The sequence below is a fragment of the Mustela erminea genome, chromosome 7 (assembly GCF_009829155.1).
Source record: "Mustela erminea isolate mMusErm1 chromosome 7, mMusErm1.Pri, whole genome shotgun sequence".
NCBI lineage: Eukaryota > Metazoa > Chordata > Mammalia > Carnivora > Mustelidae > Mustela > Mustela erminea.
In genome coordinates this window covers 101,540,189-101,558,481 of record NC_045620.1, presented here as the reverse complement: position 1 = coordinate 101,558,481, position 18,293 = coordinate 101,540,189, and the positions used below count along the sequence as shown (strand labels likewise).

The 18,293-nt window shown below is 48.3% G+C and overlaps 1 protein-coding gene across 1 annotated transcript; it reads right to left on the bottom strand.

The window, feature by feature from the left end:
- Positions 1-1,267: 1,267 nt before the first annotated feature.
- GNLY (granulysin) lies at positions 1,268-5,662 on the bottom strand. Its single transcript, XM_032352662.1, has 6 exons — positions 5,563-5,662; positions 4,850-5,041; positions 4,150-4,253; positions 3,637-3,720; positions 2,351-2,519; positions 1,268-1,436 (listed from the first exon to the last, which is right to left on the bottom strand). Exons 2-6 carry the CDS (start codon positions 4,899-4,901, stop codon positions 1,354-1,356), a joined length of 492 nt encoding a protein of 163 aa, XP_032208553.1. The 5' UTR covers positions 4,902-5,041; positions 5,563-5,662; the 3' UTR covers positions 1,268-1,353.
- Positions 5,663-18,293: the final 12,631 nt, after the last annotated feature.

The window sequence follows — 18,293 nt, the reverse complement described above, 5'->3', positions numbered from 1 at the left end:
GGGGCAGAAAACATTCATCACCTGTCTGCTAGTTTTCTCCACTGTCAACTTAACTAATAATGCAATTTGTTAATTAATATTAAATTAGTAAGTAGGTCTTAGGAATATACTTGGCAATAAGTCTACATGATTATTTGGCATTATGCAGTAAGGGAACATTTTCCTTTTTCCGTTATGTATTAACTTATTATTTATATAAATTCATGGATTCTAATTTACCTAATGGGTTATAATCTGCTTTTGCCATATTCTGTTTTGTATTAAAATGGCCCAAGATTTCACCACTGCTGAAGTCTCGACCTGCTTTTATAATTGAATGCGCCATTGCTCCTTGTGACCGCCAGCAACCCTTTGCCCCACCTCCGATGACAATCTCTTAAAGATTTGCATGTCCATTCTCGCCCAAATGATTGGGGGGGGGGCGTGTAAACTCCACATCAGCCCCTGATTAGTCAGCAATGTGTCCTGACTAATCAGTGTAGCCCATGCCCTTGGAACAGAGGGATGGGTTCCAAATGGGTGCTAGGCCCATTCTGGCCAGTGAGAACAGAGATGTCCGACGGAGCTTCTGGAAAAGACTCTGCCATTCTCTTCCAAGGGAGCTTCTGAAAGACGGGATAGCAAAGAACTCTCCTTCCCTCTTCATGACATGGTCTATAAGGTCAAGTTTGGACCTGATGTGACCATGGCTGCTGCCCAGAAGGAAGCTAGTCTGAGAGCAATCTCAGTACACAGCGGTGGGAGGAACTGAGAGAACGGCCGACTCACAGGACCGGAGCTCTGGTGACCCCACAAATTTCTGGATCATTTTGTGCCTGAAGCTATCCATGGACTGTTTAATGATTTCACCCAATAAATTGCTTTATGCATTTAAGCCAGAATGAGCTAAGGTTTCTGTTGCTCGCAAGCAAAAGAATCCTAAACAATACACCCCCCCAAACAGAAAAAAAAGGGGCTCCCTGCAAAGAAAAGCAAAGAACAGGTTTCTGTTCCTGATGACTACAAGCCTACTGCCCTCCCCTGCTAGTCTGAGAGCTTCTGGGGGTATATTCACGGGATACCCCAGCTCTTAGAGGAGTGTGTGTCTCTAGTGAGGCTTCATACATATTTCAAGGCCGCTAACCCTGTCTGGTTCACCGCAAAATCCCTAGCCTCTAGAACGGAGCGGGACACATAGAGTAAACATGGACTGAATGAGTGTCTGGGTCCCCCAGGCATGCCTCCCAGGCCCTCCCCTCATACCCACCAAAGGAACGGAAGCTGTGGCTACAAGTTTGCATGACATTTTATTTTCTGCCAGGGGAGGGCGCTACAAAGAGTTCAGTGAGGGAAACTGGAAGGTCTGTCCGGGATTTAGGAAGGCAGGAGCTGGTGATGGTTGTTGAAGATTCTGTGCTTCTCCCGAAAGTCGGGTAAGGCCCCAGAGGCTCCAAGACCTGAAGTGGTGAGAGAAGCCCGCTGTGCGCTGGAGTGTGGGGTCTCTGGGGGAAATGGGGACCCAGAACCGCCTGCCCCTTCTGAACATGCCCAGAGTTACGTCCTGAAACCCAGTCAGGAGCCTGAGCAGGCTGTGGGGTTTTGGAAATAAAAACCACAAGCTCCATGAAGGGGAATGGTGGGGAGCTCACTGTAGAGGGTGACCCCAGATCTGCAAGTCCAAAGCCTCAGTCAAGGCTAAACGAGCTGCCAGAGCCACTAAGGGGGCCCTTCCCTGCCCCACGTCCTCCTGGTATGATGCATGGACACAGCCTGAGCAGCCCTGCAGCCCTGACTGCAGGGCCATCCGTGCCAGCAGGGTTCCTGAGCCCAGCGCTTGGGCCCCCCAGGGTGCTTTGCCCAGGGTGCTGGGCAAAGTTGGTGCCTGGCTCCCATCCCCTGAGACCGGTGCTGGGTGGGGGAGGGGAGATCAACCAGAGCTCTGATGTCTAGGAGTATCCCAATCTGAGACCACTTCCCTGGCATCAACCTCCTTATGCATAATCATCTCATTCAATCCTTATTTGAAATAGGAAATAGGGATTGCTATGAACACTGGGTATTACAATAAGACTAATAAATCACAGACCTGTCCCCTGAAACGAATAATACATTATATGTGAATTAATTGAATTTAAATTTAAAAAAGGAAAAACGATTCAAAAAAAAGAAAAGAAAAGAAATAGAGATTATTATCCCTTTCACTGGTAAGAACACTCAGGCTCACTGAGGTGAAGCCACTTGCTCAGGTGCCTGGCTGACCATGGACGGAGACCTGCTGTCACCCCAGGATTGCCTGTGAGAAAAGCAGCACTCGCGGGGTCGTGACCTGGGCCCTCCAGCCAGGAGTCCCTGCTGTCCCCTCCACACTCACCTATTTCTGGTCTGCACATCCTGATTTTCACACAGATTTTCTCGGGGGAATTATCATTCTCGAGACCCTGGGTGATGGCACTAAGGTATTTAGTGACTGTTTTGTCACATACACGCCTGGGTATGTATATCTTCCGGCATACCGCAGACACAGCCCATCTGATGGCTTCCTGCAGTAACAGCACCACAGAAAGACGGAGGAGTCAGGGGAGCTCTGCCCGGGTCAGCCCCCTGCGGGCCCCCAGCAGCTCGAGGCCCTGGGCCCCCCGGACCGCGGCATGCCGGGAGTGGGATGGTGCCAGGTGGCCATGGAAGCAGGGACTGGAGCAATTGACCCTCGTGCCCAGGCTCCAGCCCAAGCCTGGCCCGCACCGGCTGTTGAGACGACAGTTGGCCCCGTCGTGTCTCAGTGCCCTGCGCATCATCACCCCAGCCCTTGGCCCTCTGTGTGGGGAATGGCGCCCTCGGCCGCTAGACCCACATGGAAGGTTCTGCTGCCAAGCTGCCTGGGTCCCAGGCCTGGGGCTCATGCTCAGGGCTGAGGCAGGAAGGTTAGGAGAAGAGAGAGCGTGGAGCCTTGGCACGTTCGATATTGAAGTATGTTCTGCTACCATCAACTACCATTGAAGTATGTTCTGCTACCAGAGGGGAAGGATAAAGCTGAAAACCCAGGGCTGAGGGAGGGCCAGGCAGCACCAAGAGGCTGAGCTGAATCAGGGAGCAAAGGGGAGGGAGGGAGGATGAAACAAGACTTCTTGGTACGATCAGCCCTGACTGAGCGCCTGACAGGGAGCCAAGCATGTCCCACCCCACCAGCTCCTTTAAAAGGCTTAGGCGACTTGCAAGATGGAGATTATTTTCCATCTCATTCTTCAGGTAGGAAACCGAGGCTCAGAAAGCCTGAGGGCTGGGCCTAGCCAGGCAGCCAGGGAGTGGCAGAGCTGGGGTTGATCTGTCCTGATCCAAGCCCCCCTGGAACCAGCCTCAGAAAGCTCCTCCATGGACACACGCAGTGGGGGCTACAGGGGAAAGTTCCTGCTTTCTCTGGGGACAAGTTTCCTTTAACAGGGGAATGGAAACCACGCGCACTTTGCTTCCTACACTTATGCGCCCAGAGCTGTGCCATTTCAGGGGATTCTCTGAAGTCAGTTCCCAGACACAGGAGGGGAGCCCACAGATCCCCCGCTGACAAGCTCTGGCCCTCCCTCAGAGCTGCCCCCACCCCTTGAATCCCCACTCATGCCCTTGACCACCCTGCAGATGGCTCCCCAAATTGCAAGGCCTCACCTGTGTGTGATTGTGTCTCAGGACTTTTCTCAGCCACTTGATTATAGCCATACAAGTCTTACAGGGGGTGATTATCTGGTCACCCTGTCAGAAAACGATACCCCTTGAGGTGATCTCTCAGACACCCCAACAGCCCTTGTCAGGGCCCCAGGATGAGGCTCTGGGGTGCCTCCTAAGCCAGCAGGATCGTCTATGTGCTTTCTGTCCTTTAGGGCCTGAAGCGGGCTGGTAGGCCCCTGCCCTTGTTCCCACTAGTCTTCCTGGGACTGACACCCCAGACCCTGCCCGCCCCCCCATAGCACCTTAGCCAGCTCAGCACCTCCCCCTCTTCAGACCCTGGAGGACACCATCATGGCTCCCCCACCCAAGCAGGGGTGTGCACAAAATCAGCATCTTCAGCCCACAGTCCCCCCCCCACCCCCTGCAGAGAGGTGCTGCCCCGCCTGGCACTCCCAGGGAGGTGATGGGGGTGGGGGGGTGCTCTGGGAGCTGAGCAGGGAGCCAGCTGCCAACCTGGGGGTCCTCCTTGGCCAGGATCTTGAAGAACTGCTCCTCCTCATACATGTCAGCCATGGACAGGTCATTGTCCTCATGGGTCAGACCAGAAAAGGTCACACCTGCAGAAGAAACAACAGCGGCATCTCTCCATAGGTGGAAGGGGAGGGAAAGTCAGATCTCCTGGCTGCCAGGGAGCGCAGGAGGTGGCAGAAGCACAGGACAGGGGTGGGGCTTTATGAGGAGTCCAGGAACGCTGTCCTCAAATTCTGCCCTGGGGCTGCTCTGACCCAGTCTCAGTGCCAAAGCCATGCTCTCTAGTTCTTTCTGGAAAACAGGAGGAAAAGATTATACCTCCCCTACCATCATCCATGAACCCCTCTTCTGTCTCTGTCTCTGTCTCTGTCTGTCTCTGTGTGTCTCTATTCTCTCTCTCCCTCTTAAAAGTACATGCACACTGGCGATTCACAGACCTGTACCCCTGGGGCTAATAATACATTATATGTTTATAAAAAAATTTTTTTTAAAAGTACACACACAAAAACACACACACAGAGATCTGACCTAAGGGAAACTTCCCTCATCTCCTTTCCGAGGTCTGTCTTCTTCTCTTGCCTTCCCCAAAGAATTCAAATCAGGTGGCCTGGCCTAGCCACTCCAGAACTGTCCCTACCCTCAGCTAAGGAGGCGCTGCAAGTGGAATGGGGAATGTCCTTACCTGGGGTGGCCAGGAGCACCGACGCGAGGAGCAGGAGGGCCCAGAAGGTCATGGTGGGGCAGTTGCTGACACAGCCTCCACACCCCCTTTATGCAGGCTGGCCACCTCACAACGTGACCTTGACGGGTCCTGCTTCTCATGTAAGCCACCTCTCCAGGTCACTTGGTTTACCGCAAACACAGATACCAACTTCTGCAGAAGAGGGGGAGGATGGGTTCTTCTGAGGTTACACACTATCTTCCACCTCCCTCCACACACACTGCTAGAACTTTCTGAGCTGAGTGGGGGGTTGGCTGGAGGGCAGCAGGAGCCATGATGCCCCAACACTGCCTGGGATGTGCTAATGGAAGAGAAATCCCTGCACCTGAGGGGTCAAACGGGGCCCTTGGCCATGGAGCATCCCACCCCCTCCCGCTCTTTCCCCCCTCCTTCTGGGGGCTCCCTCCACCAGCCGCCTCCCATATTCCTGCTCTCCCCCACCACAGCAGCCCACCGAGAGCTACCAGATTCTGCTGGATTAAGAGACAGGTCCCTCTGTGTAGATGCTGACAGCTCCTCCCAGCCCAACTTCCTTAGGGTGGTGAACCCCAAGCATGAGGACTGCAGAATCCCTGGTCCCTAGCTCCTCACCAGCCTTCTGGCCATCACCATGGAGGCAGGCTTTTCCCTCAGAGCCCAACCTGTCAGTGACGTGGTCCACAGGGAGAGACAACCTGTGGGAAGAAAGTGAGCCCCGGCCAGGGATCTAGTCCCAGCTCCCCGGGGCTCTGAGTCCTCGTCTGCGCATGAACGTCACTGGCCTTCCCCTGCAATAGACATAGGCTGCCCAGTCAGCATCCAGGACCAGATAAATCACAAATAATTATTTCACATATATGATTCCAAACATGGCATGGAATTTACTCGTTCTGTGTGCCCTGTTCACCTGACACTCACATGACCCAGGGTGTCCCATCTTTTGTCCAGCACCCTTCACCCTCCTCCTTCACGGCTCTGAGGAGGAGACTGGGTGCAGAGAGCAGGGGCCCTGACCTCAGCCACACAGGCTGCTGGTGGCACTGCCGGGGCTGGAACTCCCTTCCCACCCCCTTTGGGGTCTTTCACCCCAGCTGCTGAGACGGCAGAGCCGCCCAGCCGGGACCAGCTGGCAGGGTCCCCTCAGCACCTCCCAGCCCTCCAGCCCCCCTCAGCATTCGCTTTCACGACCCCACCCCCTCCCACTGCCTGGAAATCCCTTCATGGGCTGAGGAGCATGGGTCAGCCTAAATTCTCTAAATTCTTGTATCTTCCCTGAGCTCATTCAGAGCCTGCTCGCCTCTGCGGAGAAGGAAAGCGGGTGGAGCTCTAGGCCAGCAGGCCCCGGACAAAGCTGGGGGAACCTAAGCAACATTCCCCGTCTCTTGGGAGTCTGAGTTCCCTTATCTGTGAAATGGGCATAATGTCACCTGAGCATAGGGCTCCCATGTGGCCTGTCTTTGTGCATGAGGAAGCTTTTCAGCCTGCACTGTGCTGGCTGAGGTGGGCTAATGTCCTGGGTGGTTTCTGTGAGCGCTACTCCTGTGGGAGGGGACTGGGAGGGGGTTCCTGTCCTCAGGGGGAAAATGCCCTGCTGGGAAGGTGCCACAGGTGTTGTCCCCACGGGACTCCTCCGTAGCCTTGACATGCCAGCATTGCTGGTGGGTCCCCAGCTTCTCAGTCTCTCCTAACATCATTGGCCACAAAACCTTCTGGTCCAGGAGCTATTATGGGATCGAGGGACACTAGCTGACCTGGTACCCGTCTCAGGATGTGTCTTCAGGAGCACTGCCGGCCTAGCAGCCACTACAGCATGAGGGGCAGCTGTCCTGGAGACTCAAAACAGAAGGACGGACAGCCAGACCCCTCCCCAGACGGTCAGACTGAGATCCTCCTCATTCTCACTTCCTTTCCTGCTTCAAGGTGGGCAGTGCGGAGAGTGGGCTAAGCAGGTTCACTACACCCCAGGGTGGGCCAGATTGAGCCGAGAAACATGGGGGCCCGCAAGTCTTTTCTGGCTCTTCTCCCCAGCCCGAGGAGGGCAGACACACCCACACACTCACTACACATACGCTCACTCACATCACACAATGACTCACACTCACACACTCTGCAAAGTACTCACACACCAAGTGTCAGACCACACACTCACACACATTGCAAATGTGCACGTGCGCGCACACAGACACACACACACACACCCCATCTTTATTCCTGTCCATTGTGGATGCCACCAATGCCAGACTGAGGAGCACGGAATTTCAGCATTTTAAGTACTTTCATCTCCTATTTCTATTTTTTATTAAAAAATATTTTAGGGGCGCCTGGGTGGCTCAGTCGTTAAGCATCTGCCTTCGGCTCAGGTCATGATCCCAGAGTCTTGGGATCGAGTCCTGCGTCGGGCTCCTTGCTCCGCAGGGAGCCTGCTTCTCCCTCTGACTCTGCCTTCCACTCTGTCTGCCTATGCTCGCTCTCGCTCGCTCTCTCTCTGACAAATAAATAAATAAATTCTTTAAAAAAAAAAATATTTTAGGGGCGCCTGGGTGGCTCAGTCGTTAAGCATCTGCCTTCAGCTCAGGTCATGATCTCAGGGTCCTGGGATCGAGCCTCACATTGCGCTCCCTGCTTAGCAGGGAGCCTGCTTCTCACTCTCCCTCTGCCTGCTGCTCTGCCTACTTGTGCTCTTTCTCCACCTCTCTTAAATAAATAAAGTCTTAAAAAATTAAAAAGATATGTTTTAATCAGATAAGAAAGTTCAAATGCAACTGCCTACAAGTTAATCGCGCAAATACAGTAAGCCTGTTGAAGATATACAGGACCATCCACTTACACTTTTAAATGAATATATTTCAAAGTAAGTATATGTTTATGTGTAATTATATACCATAAAAAACTATCTTTAAACACCTTTTTTAACTCAACAAAATATGAACCTCCTTCCAGGTCCATCTATGCAGATTTCCTTCATCATTTCCACTGGTGGCTTAATGTTCTACTTTAGGGATGAGCTATAACTTGATTCTGGGGTTCATGTGTCCACTTTTTCACAGGCACAGCAGAAGCTGGGAAAGCCCTGTGATGTCTCCTGCAATGTGAGTAAGAGAAATGTCGTCTTCAGATAGAGTGCCTCATGACCTCAAGATGGCTGCTGTAGGGGTGCCTGGGTGGCTGAGTGGGTTAAAGCCTCTGCCTTCAGCTCAAGTCATGATCCCAGATCCCAATGGGATAGAGCCCCGCATTGGGCTATCTGCTCAGCGGGGAGCCTGTTTCCTCCTCTCTCTCCGCCTGCTTCTCTGCCTACTTGTGATCTCTGTCTGTCAAATAAATAAATAAAATCTTAAAAAAAAAAAAAAAAATGGCTGCTGTAGCTCATCCAGAGCTCAGGGCCTCATCCCAGGTAGAAAAGTGGGAAGACTGAAGCAGGAAGAGGTGATAGCTATTTAAGGAGAGCAAATCTTTCCCAGAAACCTTCTGCTTCCATCTCATGTATAGATCACAGTCACACCCCCCAGCTGCCAAGGGCTACAAGGAAGAAAGCTGTCTGCTGGAATTTTGTTGTCACTTTGAACAAAATTGGGCTTCTGCCAGGAAGGACAAGAATGGGAATCAGGTAGGTTAAAGCAGTATGGGGTATAGGAGGACTTCTTGCTGAAAGGCCTTTGGAAGGAAGACTGATAGGACTTGGTATCTAATTGGACACCGAAAACTGAGGAGAGAGGAGGCCAAAGCTTTACCATATTTTGAGCCTGGGAAGCTGAAGGACTGGTTGCGAAGAAGGAAAAGTAAGAGAAGGAGCTTGTCTGTGACAAGTCACGTTGAGGTGTTGCGGTGTGTGCCACTAGACATGGACCGTTCCAGGGCAGGGTTGCCTCCGCTGAATCCGGGCTTGGCTCTCGCCAAAGTTTGGGTTTTCCCCCATCCCCCATTCCACGATGCCCCTCTACCTAGGTGTCCAGAAAGGAGCTGCCACCCCTCTCCCAGCCCACCCCAGCATTGACTCCCCCAGCTTCCCCCGCTCTCTATGCTCTAACCCCATGGAAAGACTTTGGTCTAATGTGCAAAGACCACATTAATGAAGCGGAAGAGCCTCTGGAGGGTGACTCATGTTTGTTGTGGTTCTGTGGTAAGGCCAGATATTCCAGTAAGTTCTTGCCGGGGGAGTTGAGGGGAATAGCACAAGGTTCATGTCACGAGCCTCCACGCAGGTGTTTGGGGTCCCACTGAAGAGCACCTGGGCAGCTCCTACCTTCTTCCTGCTCGTAGGGTCTCACAGATGCAAGTCAAGCCCAGGCCCTCCAGGATTTCCTGTGTGAGGCTTACTGCTTTGTGTATCTTCTTCAAGGCATCTTGGCTTTCTCCAAGGCCCTGAAGGTATCCTCTTGTTTTCTGCCAGGTTTTATGGTTTTAAATTTTGACATCTGGCCTATGATTCATCTCAAGTGAGCTCGGTTGAGTTTCCCCAGTTTCAGATCAATTTGTTGAAGATTTTCCTTTTTCCATTGAATTGCTTTAGCACAATATGGTTGGGGGGTTGTATGAAAGCAAACACCAAAGATTTGGGGAGGATGTGCAGCAACTGCTACTTCTGACATTGTTGGCAGGAGTAGAAAAGGGTCAATCACCCTGAAACTTGGAATGATGGCTTTTCTTGAAGTTAAGCCTCACCTGCCCTGTGACCCAGCGATGCCGCCATCTGCATTTTTACCCACACTAAATGAACACATTTACTGTACATACAAAGATTACACAAAAATGATCACACATATGTGACCCAGCAATTATACTGCTGGATATATACTCAAAAGAATGGAAAACAGGGATTCAAAGAGATGTTTGTGTATCAATGTTCCTAACAGCATTATTCACAACAGACAAAATTGGAAACAACCCATGTGTCTATCGACAGAAGAATGGACTAAGGAAATGCAGTGTATATGTACAATGGATTATGCAGCCATAAAAGAAGCAAAGTTTGGACACATGCTATAACATGGATGAAACTAGAAAGCCTCATTTTAAGTGAAATAAGCCAGACACGAAAAGTTAAATATTGTGTGATGCCACTTACATGACTATCTAGAATAGACAAATTCATAGGGATAGAAAGATTAGGGTTACCAGGGGTTGGGGGGAGGGGATATGAAGGAATTATTGCTTAATGATTACACAGTTTCTATTTGGGGTGATGAAAAATTTTGGGGAATATATAGTGATAATGGTTGTACAATATTTTAAGTGTGATCAACACCAATGAATTGTACATTTAAAATGGTTTAAAATGGGGGACGTCTGGGTGACTCAGTTGGTTAAGCATCTGCCTTCAGTTCGGGTTGTGATCCTAGGGTCCTGGGATTGAGTCCTGCATGCGGCTCGTTGCTTAGTGGGGAGCCTGCTTCTCCCTCTGCCTGCCATTCCTCCTGCTTATGCTCTCCCTCTCTCTCTCTATGACAAATGAATAAATAAAATCTTTTTTTAAAACTTGAAAAATGGTTAAAATGGCTAATTTTGTTATATATATTTTACCACAATAAAAAATCTCAAAAAAGGAGTTTGTTCACAGAAACTTCCATGAAGCTAAAAACTGTAAGTGAACCAAATGCACATCAGCAGGCAAATGGATGAACAAATTAAGGTATAGCCATACAATATGTGCAAAAAACAATTTTGTATCTGAAACACTAGCATAATGACTACATTCCGTATGACCCCGTTTGTATAAAGTTCTAGAACAGGCAAATTCATCTATGGCACCGACAAGCAGAACAAACGAAGGGGGCGAGAGGAGGGGGCGGGCATCCTGGGGAACAGGGGCCCACTCCCTGGTGATGACAATGTTTATATGTTGTGGGTTGGAAATTGCCTGCGGGTGTGGGCACCTAGCTAATCTCCTCTAGCTTTACAGGTAGGACTTAGGCATTTCCCTCTATGGAAGCCATACCCAGTAGGATTATCTGACAAATCCTCCAGTTCTGAATAATCATGGCTCCTAACGAACATAATCAAGTACTTCCCAAATGGATGGTATCAGTTCACACCCCCACCAATACCAGTTCCCTGGGCTCTCACCAGCATTAAATATTATCAGCCTTTATCTTGCAAATGTAATGAGAGAAAATAGCAAGTATCTTTAATTTTCATTTACAGCTGCAAATTAAGTTTAATATCTTCCCATGTTTGTTTACTATTAAATTTATTTGGGGGGAATTGTCTTTTTGTGTCCTTTACCCAATACCAGGCTCTACTATTTTTTTTTCAGTATGTAGAAATTCCTTATGGAATAAATATATTAATGGCATGATATATTTGCTTCAAATATTTTGTCACTTCTTGGTTGACCTTCAAACTATGGTTTTTCTTATGTTTAGAAAATTTTTTCTTATGTTTAGAAAAAATTTTTAGAAAATTAAAAATTTTCTAAACATAAGTCAAACATGTGTCTCTCTTCATGAGGTCCTTTTTTCCATTTAGAAAGTTGTGGGGAGATGGGCACAATGGAAAAAGGGAGTGGGAAGTACAGGCTTCCAGTTACAGGATGAAAAAGTGACAGGAATAAAAGGAACAGCATAGGGAACATAGTCAGTGGTGTCACACTAGTGTTGGTAACAGATGGTAGCTGTACTTGTAGGCAGCCTGGCATACAATACAGACTTATCAAATCAAATTTTGTACACCTGAAACTAGTGTAACATTCTGTGTCAACTATACTCAAGAAAAATAAATAAATAAATAAAACATTACACTTCAGATATTCTATATAGTGTAATAACATATATCAAAAGTATATATAAAGCATACCTTATATACTAAATATAGCCTAATGGCTTAAGATAATACTTACACCTATGAAATTATTTCAGGAAACAAATACCATATATTGTAATTTTCATTTTAAATTTCATCAGAACAAAGAATTAATAGGAAAGTTTATGTCTTTACAGTCACTTTTCCAACCATGAGCACAGCATGACCTTCTGTTTTTCCAAGTCCTCTTTCGTATCACTCAGAAATGTTATAGGAAGAACTCTCAAGCACAGGCGCCAAGCTCAAGCAGTGTGGGGGCAGGGAGTGACCCCAGGACCTACCCCCAGCCTCTCCCAGGGGAGGCCACAGGGCAAAGCTGCCTTCCAAGGAAGGAGGAGCTGCTGGGACTCCTGCTCCTCCCACGAGAGGACCCTGCATCTGAGCTTACTCAAGGGACAGGTGCCTCTAACAAAACCAAGGCAGAGAAACAGAAGAGAGATCGTTAAAGGCAGTAAAGAGGACATAAAATCGGAAGATGGTCACCAGAAAGATGCAGCAGAGAAAGCAGAGGATGGAAAAGAGGGGGACGCTGGCTTCAAGCATGAGGTGTCTCAGCCGGCCGCCCCAAACTTCTCTGAATAGACTCTGCTGTTTCTGCCCAGAACTGTGCTGTTCAGCCCCGTGAACCCAACCAGATCCTCCTTGTTAACTGTCTGCTGTGCTTGACTCTACCTGGGAAAATCCAATATCCTCACACCCAGAATGAGAATAGAAATGCCTATCACAGTTTTATGGGACATGTCAACATGTCTCGAGCATTCATCCACTTTGCCCTTAGGTGACACTCACTGTGCCCTGTTTCCGGGATCTGGGATTTCCGGGCAGCAGCTTACTAAGCACCACACCTGCCTATTGACTCCAGTTATCTCCTTGCCCTTCGCTGTTTGCATCATCCGGCTGTCCCAGCGACTGGTGCACATTATTACCCCCTATTGCTCAAAAATCACCAAGTTCCCACTTAGGTGTCAAACTTATTCTCTCTGCAGTAATTTTAATTTGGATTTCAGTCCTTGCTGATGCTTTGAGAGATGCAGCTCCTGATCAAAGCCTGAGGCACAGAACGTTGCTTCTTCCCATCCTCCTTTCTGTGTGAGCATTCAGGATTCCTGCCACCAGTTTCCGTGGTGATGATTCTCTTTCTGGCTTTTGTAAACTCTGGCCAGAAGTTAGGACCTTCATACAGACTGTTGGGGTAACTTCCTCTATGAATGAAACTATCCTGTGTTTTCCCTTTGCATCCCATCCAATTATAATGTGAGCTCCAGGAAACACTCCCGTCCAAATGGACTGCGGGCTCTCTGGCTACCTCATCACCATCTATACCACTTCCAGCGATCAACCTTTTACTTTTAGTTAAAGTCCACCCCCAGTGTGTTTTGGGAAGACCAATCCCTGGTTGTTGCTTCGTCAACAATTTCCTCATTGCAACAGTGTTAAGACACATCAGAATACTTGAGGGTCCATTGGTTAACTTTAAATGCTGCTTTGTTCCACCTACAGTGCATGATCTTGAGGAAACTGAAAAGTCCGTATCAATAATAATTTGTGAATGGTTTCACAAATTAGTTTTAACCTTAACACTGATCAAAACTTACAACTACAATAAGAATCTATTTCAAAATTGGGAAAGAATGATGACTTGGGATATATAAAAAAACAAACTGAACTGAAGGTTTCCATCCCTCCCCTAAATTTTATACTTTTTCGTAATGTATCCTTTGTGGCTACAATACTGTTTATTAAAATAGTGTTTTCTAATAAAATAAAATAAAGTAAAATAGTGTTTTCTTTTACAAACAAAATAATTCCAACACCTGGTTGGGAACACTGCATATTACCGGTGTTAATTTGATATTAACATATCAGTGAAATGAGTTAACATTTGGCCATACTGATGTTTGTGTTACCCCAAAACCTACTCCATGCCAGCTTTATGTAAATATGAGATTCACTGTGAACTCAAAGACACAAACTTAAATAAGCACTTTTACCAAAAAAACAAAAACAAAAAACAAGAACTTTCAACTACAGCTTATCACCTAAAATATGAGAGAGAAGAAAGCAAAACACAAAGACCTTCATGTGACTAATGTGGTTAGACTTCACTCACCCTTCATGTTTCCTCCTCCTAGCTGGAGAGGTTGAAAAGTTGTACTCACACTTCCCAGAATTCATTGCAACTTGGGTCTGGAGGAAATCAGGCTCTACAACAGAGGCAACGCTGTGGGGTTGGGAGGCTGACACCAAGGTGATCTCTCTAGCCCTTCTCCCTGTTTTGGCTGGATAGCAAGGGCCTGGAAATGTGAGGTCTGGGGGCAGGAGGGCTTCCAAGGTCAAAAGACTTCTTAAGCTGGGTTTTCCAAACCCCACACGGGAGCTTTGCATGTGTGTCCTTGAACTCGGAGCTTCAGAGACAACCATGTGGGCAAGTTCTAATTGCTCTAGGACTATTCCTTGAGAACCAATCAGAACAAGCTCCTTCAGTCCTACTTAGAATTTTTGAGGACTTAGTTCCTTCTTTTAAGTCCCTTGCTCTTGAATTCCCTGAGGTTTCCTGTTTTCTGCAGTGAACGCTGACTGAGACAGTCTTCATGAGCCCTGTCTTCCTCCTGTAAAAGCCGGAAGTGGGGAAGTGGAGGGCATTTAATTCACTCAACCAAAGACCATCATCTCTGTCCTTGCACTGTATCTTTGGGGTACATTTGGATTCCAGTGAACACACATACGTGTGCACGCGCATCCCTGTGCCTGCACAATTCATTCTTTCTGTTAACCTGATGGCTGCAACTGCCAGGGCTGTGGTCAGCAAGAGGTGGCTGTACCTTAGAAGAGTAGATGAGTGTTCAAGGTGACTCAGAATATCCTGGGAGGACAAATGTCCATCTTTCCCACCACTCCCCATATCCAACAGAAGTTGGGTCGATAATGCAGCCTCTCAGTGTCCCTTGTGAATTTCTCTCAATTTTATTCCCAGAAGTCCCTGACCCATGGCGTGTTATCTCCGAGGACCCCCCCTAAGCAGTAGGGTGAGAAACCACTTCTATTGCCCACGTCAGCCCATGGCTACAGTAATTTTCTCTTGTTGCTCTAGCAATGACCATAAACAGTGGCCTGACCCAACACCCATTCAGTGCGTGACAGCTCTGTAGGTCCAAAGTCTGGCTGGACTCCACCTGCTCCTCTGCTCTGGGTCTCATGAAGCCAAACAAAGGTGGTGGCTGCTCAAGCTCTTATCTGGGAAGACTCTACTTCCAAGATCACTCAGGTTGTTGGCAGAATTCAGTGTCACGTGCTTGTAGGACTGGCTCCTTGGCTTACTGGCTGCCAGCTGATGGTCATTCTCAGCTTTGAGAGGCTGCTGGCATTTCCTGGCTCATGACCCCCTCCATCTTCAAAGCCAGCAATAGTGGATCAAGTCTCTCTTTGATTTGCATCTCTCTGAAGTCCCTCTGCCTCCTCTTCCTATGTTCCATTCCACACACCCATACTCATAACTATCCACAAGCCATCCTTCTTGTTCTTTCTTCTACTCTGCTTGGATCCCTACTTCACCTCCTATTTATGATTTAGATTTTGACTTCTATTTATGAATAGCAGGAGGACGTTCTTCAATTTGTTTTACTTACAAAAAGCGTAAGGAAAACAAATATAATTGTCCCTTTGTGCCCCCCCAATTCCCTACTATTCCATAATTTCTCTCCTCAGGGAAAACTATTGTTAAAACTTTCTTTTTTATCTTTCTATACAAGCATAGTATATATGGATTGCTCCATTCCTAATTATAAAATGTAAAACATATTCAGGGATGTGCACAAAACAAAATGGACAGCTCAACCGGTCCCTATGAAGGAACCATCTGTGGAACCACCACCCAGACCAAGAACCCTGCCAGGACCCCAGAAGCCCCCTCTTACCTCCGCCTCTCCTCCCCTAAAGTACACTATGCCGACCTTAATGATACTCATGTCCTTGCTGGTCTCTCTAGTAATCATCTGAGCACATGCTCTTAAACAGCATAGTCCCATTTCCTCTAGTAGTGAAGTGTATGTAAATGGAATGGTACATAAAGCATTCTGTCGTGTCTGGCTTATTGTGATTAGCATTCACATGTGAGATTCATGCACGTTGTTGTGGGCAGGAGGCGTTGGCTCCTTTCTGTTGCTGGGTACTATGCCATTGTGGAAATATTCCAGAACTTACCCATTCTCCTGCTGATGGATATTTTGATTGGTATCCATTTTTGACCTTCTGATACACACTAATTACCTTCCTTTTTTTCCAGTTTTACTGAGGTATAGTTAAAGTACACTCACCTGCATGCATTTATAGTATACAATCTTGTCTGTTTTGACATGTCTACACTAATGAAACTATCATAGCAGTCAAGACAGTGAACATGTCCATCACCTCCTTTCATCTTTTTGGATAAATGAATGGACGGGTAGATGGATGGATGGATGGATGGATGGATGGATGGTAGATGGTGGATGGATGGTGGATGGATGGAGGTGGATGGATGGATAGATAGAGAAATGGATGGATAGATTGATAGCAGATGGATGAATGGATGGATGGATGGATGGATGGATGGATGGATGGTAGATGGTGGATGGATGGTGGATGGATGGAGGTGGATGGATGGATAGATAGAGAAATGGATGGATAGATTGATAGCAGATGGATGAATGGATGAATGGATGGATGGATGGATGGATGGATGGATGGATGAAATTGGTTAGGAATGAAGAAGTGAAGGAAGGAGATCTGAATGACACATGGGTTGAATGCATGGATGGATGAATGCCTGGGAAGAGTCCCATATGGCATATTTTCCTCTCACATTTGGATGCACTTCCCTGGATACCTTCTAAACTGCATGTTACAGGGGCACCTGGGTGGCTCAGTCGTTAAGTGTCCGCCTTTAGCTCAGGTCATGATCCCGGGGTCCTGGGATTGAGCCCTGGATCGGGCTCCCTGCTCAGTGGGGAGACTGCTTCTTCCTCTCCCACTCCCGCTGCTTGTGTTCCCTCTCTCACTCTCTGTCAAATAAATAAAATCTTTTTAAAAAGTAAACAGATGGAAATAAACTATATGTTATAGACACACTTCATGAATCAGTGGACTCTAAGGGACCATCCTAATGCCTGGGCAGCCTGCTGACCCGGGAAGGCTGACTGGTGGTTGAAAAAGGATAGGCACACCTCCTTTGTGTTTTGGACAGAAGCTACTGGATGCAGCACTCTGGCCAACCAGACAGATCAGGTGGGGAGGGCTGACTCACCAACCTCTCATTAGTTTTCCTGATCAAAGCTGAGGTTACACTCCTGACCACAGGCCAACACCATCTGAGTGACACCTCAGAGTGTAACTCTGAGGAGATCAGGAGTTTCTCATAGAGATAACAAACTTCATCAAAACCACCCTAGACCAGTTTCTCAAGTTCCCAGGCCACAAGAGGAGCCTAGCTCCAGCCAGGCTTCTGCTCTCAGAGGCTAATGCTTTTACATCACCTTTTCTCCCTTGTGTCCACCTTCTGCTCATAACTTCACAAACTTGTCATAATCTCCCATCCCAGACTCATCCCTACATGGGTCCTTGTGAGAAGCCCGAAAGTCACAGGCCACTTCCATCTCTGGCTTCTAGGGTTGATGAGACCTTGGATCCAGAGACCTTTAAAATTAGGGCTTCTTGGGGTGCCTGGGTGGCTCAGTGGGTCAAAGCCTCTGCCTTTGGCTTAGGTCATGATCCCAGGGTCCTGGGATCGAGCCCCGCATCGGGCTCTCTGCTCAGCAGGGAGCCTGCTTCCTCCTCTCTCTCTGCCTGCCTCTCTGCCTACTTGTGATCTCTGTCTGTCAAATAAATAAATAAAATCTTAAAAAAAAAATTAGGGCTTCTTACACCCACTTTGAGCCCTGTCCTGCCCCCACTCCACCTCTCCCACCAGTTGCATCCCAGAATCACCCCAATGAGTCCCACTTTCCCTGTGGCCTCACTTAGATGTTGGCATTTGCCACTGGGTACCCTGATACCTGACCCTTGCCTCACCCACTGCCCTGCTACAGTGCCTTGACCTGAGCTTTTCAAGAAAGCCAACTGTCCCATAGAAATGGCAGCTGGCACCCTTCCAGTAAGAATCAGCTTCTCTTCCCTCTGCTGAAGCTGCCACCACCCTTGCCCTGTCCTGAGGCCATTCAATCAGCAAGGCTCCCTGGGCCTTCTCTCCTCCTCCAGCTGCTTCATCGGCTACTTCCCCAGACCCGCCTCCTTCCTCAAGATTCCAACCTCAGGCTCCACATTCTCCCATGCTACTTCGCACAGGTTCCAGGCATAGCCATCCTGGCACCCCTGGGACACCCCTGCTTCCACAAATGAGACCCAGACACCTCTGAAAGGCCTCTCAGGACTCTTCCCTCCTTACGCATGAGCAACTGGAGGCTGGGCCACAAAAGCAGAAAAGAACCTCACCAACCGAGGGCAGAAGTTCCCTCCAAACCAATGGCAGCCACACCATACAGGTGCCATCTTGGGGAAATTTAAAAGATTCACAATCCCATTTCTAAAAATGTGGTATCTCTAGACAATGGGACATGATTCCATTATTCCTTGAGAACGAAGAAATCCTGGCATA